The 1365-nt window shown below is 40.4% G+C and overlaps 1 protein-coding gene across 1 annotated transcript; it reads left to right on the forward strand.

Annotated features, from left to right (window-relative positions):
* The first annotated feature begins 293 nt into the window (after window positions 1–293).
* Window positions 294–833, forward strand: LOC147406133 (uncharacterized). The gene has a single exon (XM_086432501.1). The coding sequence runs from the start codon at window positions 294–296 to the stop codon at window positions 831–833; it is 540 nt and encodes a 179-aa protein (XP_086288627.1).
* Window positions 834–1365: the final 532 nt, after the last annotated feature.

Here is a 1365-nt window from a genome sequence, read left to right on the forward strand (position 1 = left end):
AAAGGATAGATGAAGTCATCCATGAGCAGAGTTCAAGGATGAGGACAGTACCCCCACCGACAAAGAGGTAGATGACTCATGGGTCTAGTAGTTCAAGACAGCAATGGGCCAGCCGATCACCGGGTCAAAGCAGTATTCGACCCCCAGTACCAATAGGCCAGTACTCATAGTGGACAATACCACCAGTGTAGAGTAGAGGTCAGATTTCTCAATCGTAGAGTTAGATGACTAAAGGCAAGGAATAGACTTCGAGGCCTTAGGTTCAGACCACTAGACCCCCACTACCATCGTAGATGGCACCATTGGGTCATAGTAGTAGGGAGGCGATCATATGTTACGAGTGTGACAAACTTGGACATTTGAGAAGAGAATGCCCCAAGATTCCCCAACAGGCACGTCACTTGATGACCCAGGCAAGGGTCTATGTTATGACACAGGCTGATGTTACACCCTCAGAGGATGTCGTGAAAGTTACAATAATGTTATACAACTATTTAGCACATGTATTGATAGACTCGGGTTCCACGCATTCTTTAATATCATCTAGCATGGTAAAGAAGTTAGAATTATCCACAACAAATGTAGAAAATACACTTTCATTATTAACTCCCATAGGAAGTAAGATGGTGCCACATCGTGTATGTAAATCTTATGTTCTTAAGATAAGCAATAGTTCGTTTGAACTAGATTTGACAGTCTTAGATCTTCGAGATTTCGATATCATCCTAGGTATGAACTGGCTAGCAGCATACCATACAGTTATAGATTGTTATGCAAAAACAGTTTGGTTTGGTGCACTGGGACAGTCAGAATTCAAGTTCAATGGATTCTGAAATCATGCGGTCTGAATGATTGAACCATCTCCGAATGGTGTTGATTTGGGTAGGATGTATAACATGAATACTACCATTGTGAGGTGAATGAAGAGTCACTAAAGATAGAGGCAATTCGAGTAGTGTGTAATTATCCTAATATCCTTCCAGAAGAGTTACCTAGGTCACCCCCAATTAGGAAGATTGATTTCTCAATCAAACTAATCCCATGAACTATACCCATATCAATTGCACCATATCGAATGACCCCAACAAAAATGAAGAAGTTGAAAAGTCAATTGGAAGAATTGACATATTTGGGTTTCATTCATTCGAGTGGCTCACCTTGGGGTGCTCTAGTTTTGTTCATGAAAAAGAATGATGGGTCAATGAAGTAATGCATTGACTATCGAAAACTGAACTAGGCGACTAAAAAGAACAAGTTCCTGCTTTCCAGGATTGATGACTAATTTGATCAACTGAGAGGTGCAAAATACTTCTCTAATATTGATATAAAATTGGGATACCATCAGTTGAGTATCAAGGAGGAAGA

Source organism: Akebia trifoliata, chromosome 3 (assembly GCF_017979445.1).
Source record: "Akebia trifoliata isolate Shusen 1 chromosome 3, ASM1797944v1, whole genome shotgun sequence".
Lineage (NCBI taxonomy): Eukaryota > Viridiplantae > Streptophyta > Magnoliopsida > Ranunculales > Lardizabalaceae > Akebia > Akebia trifoliata.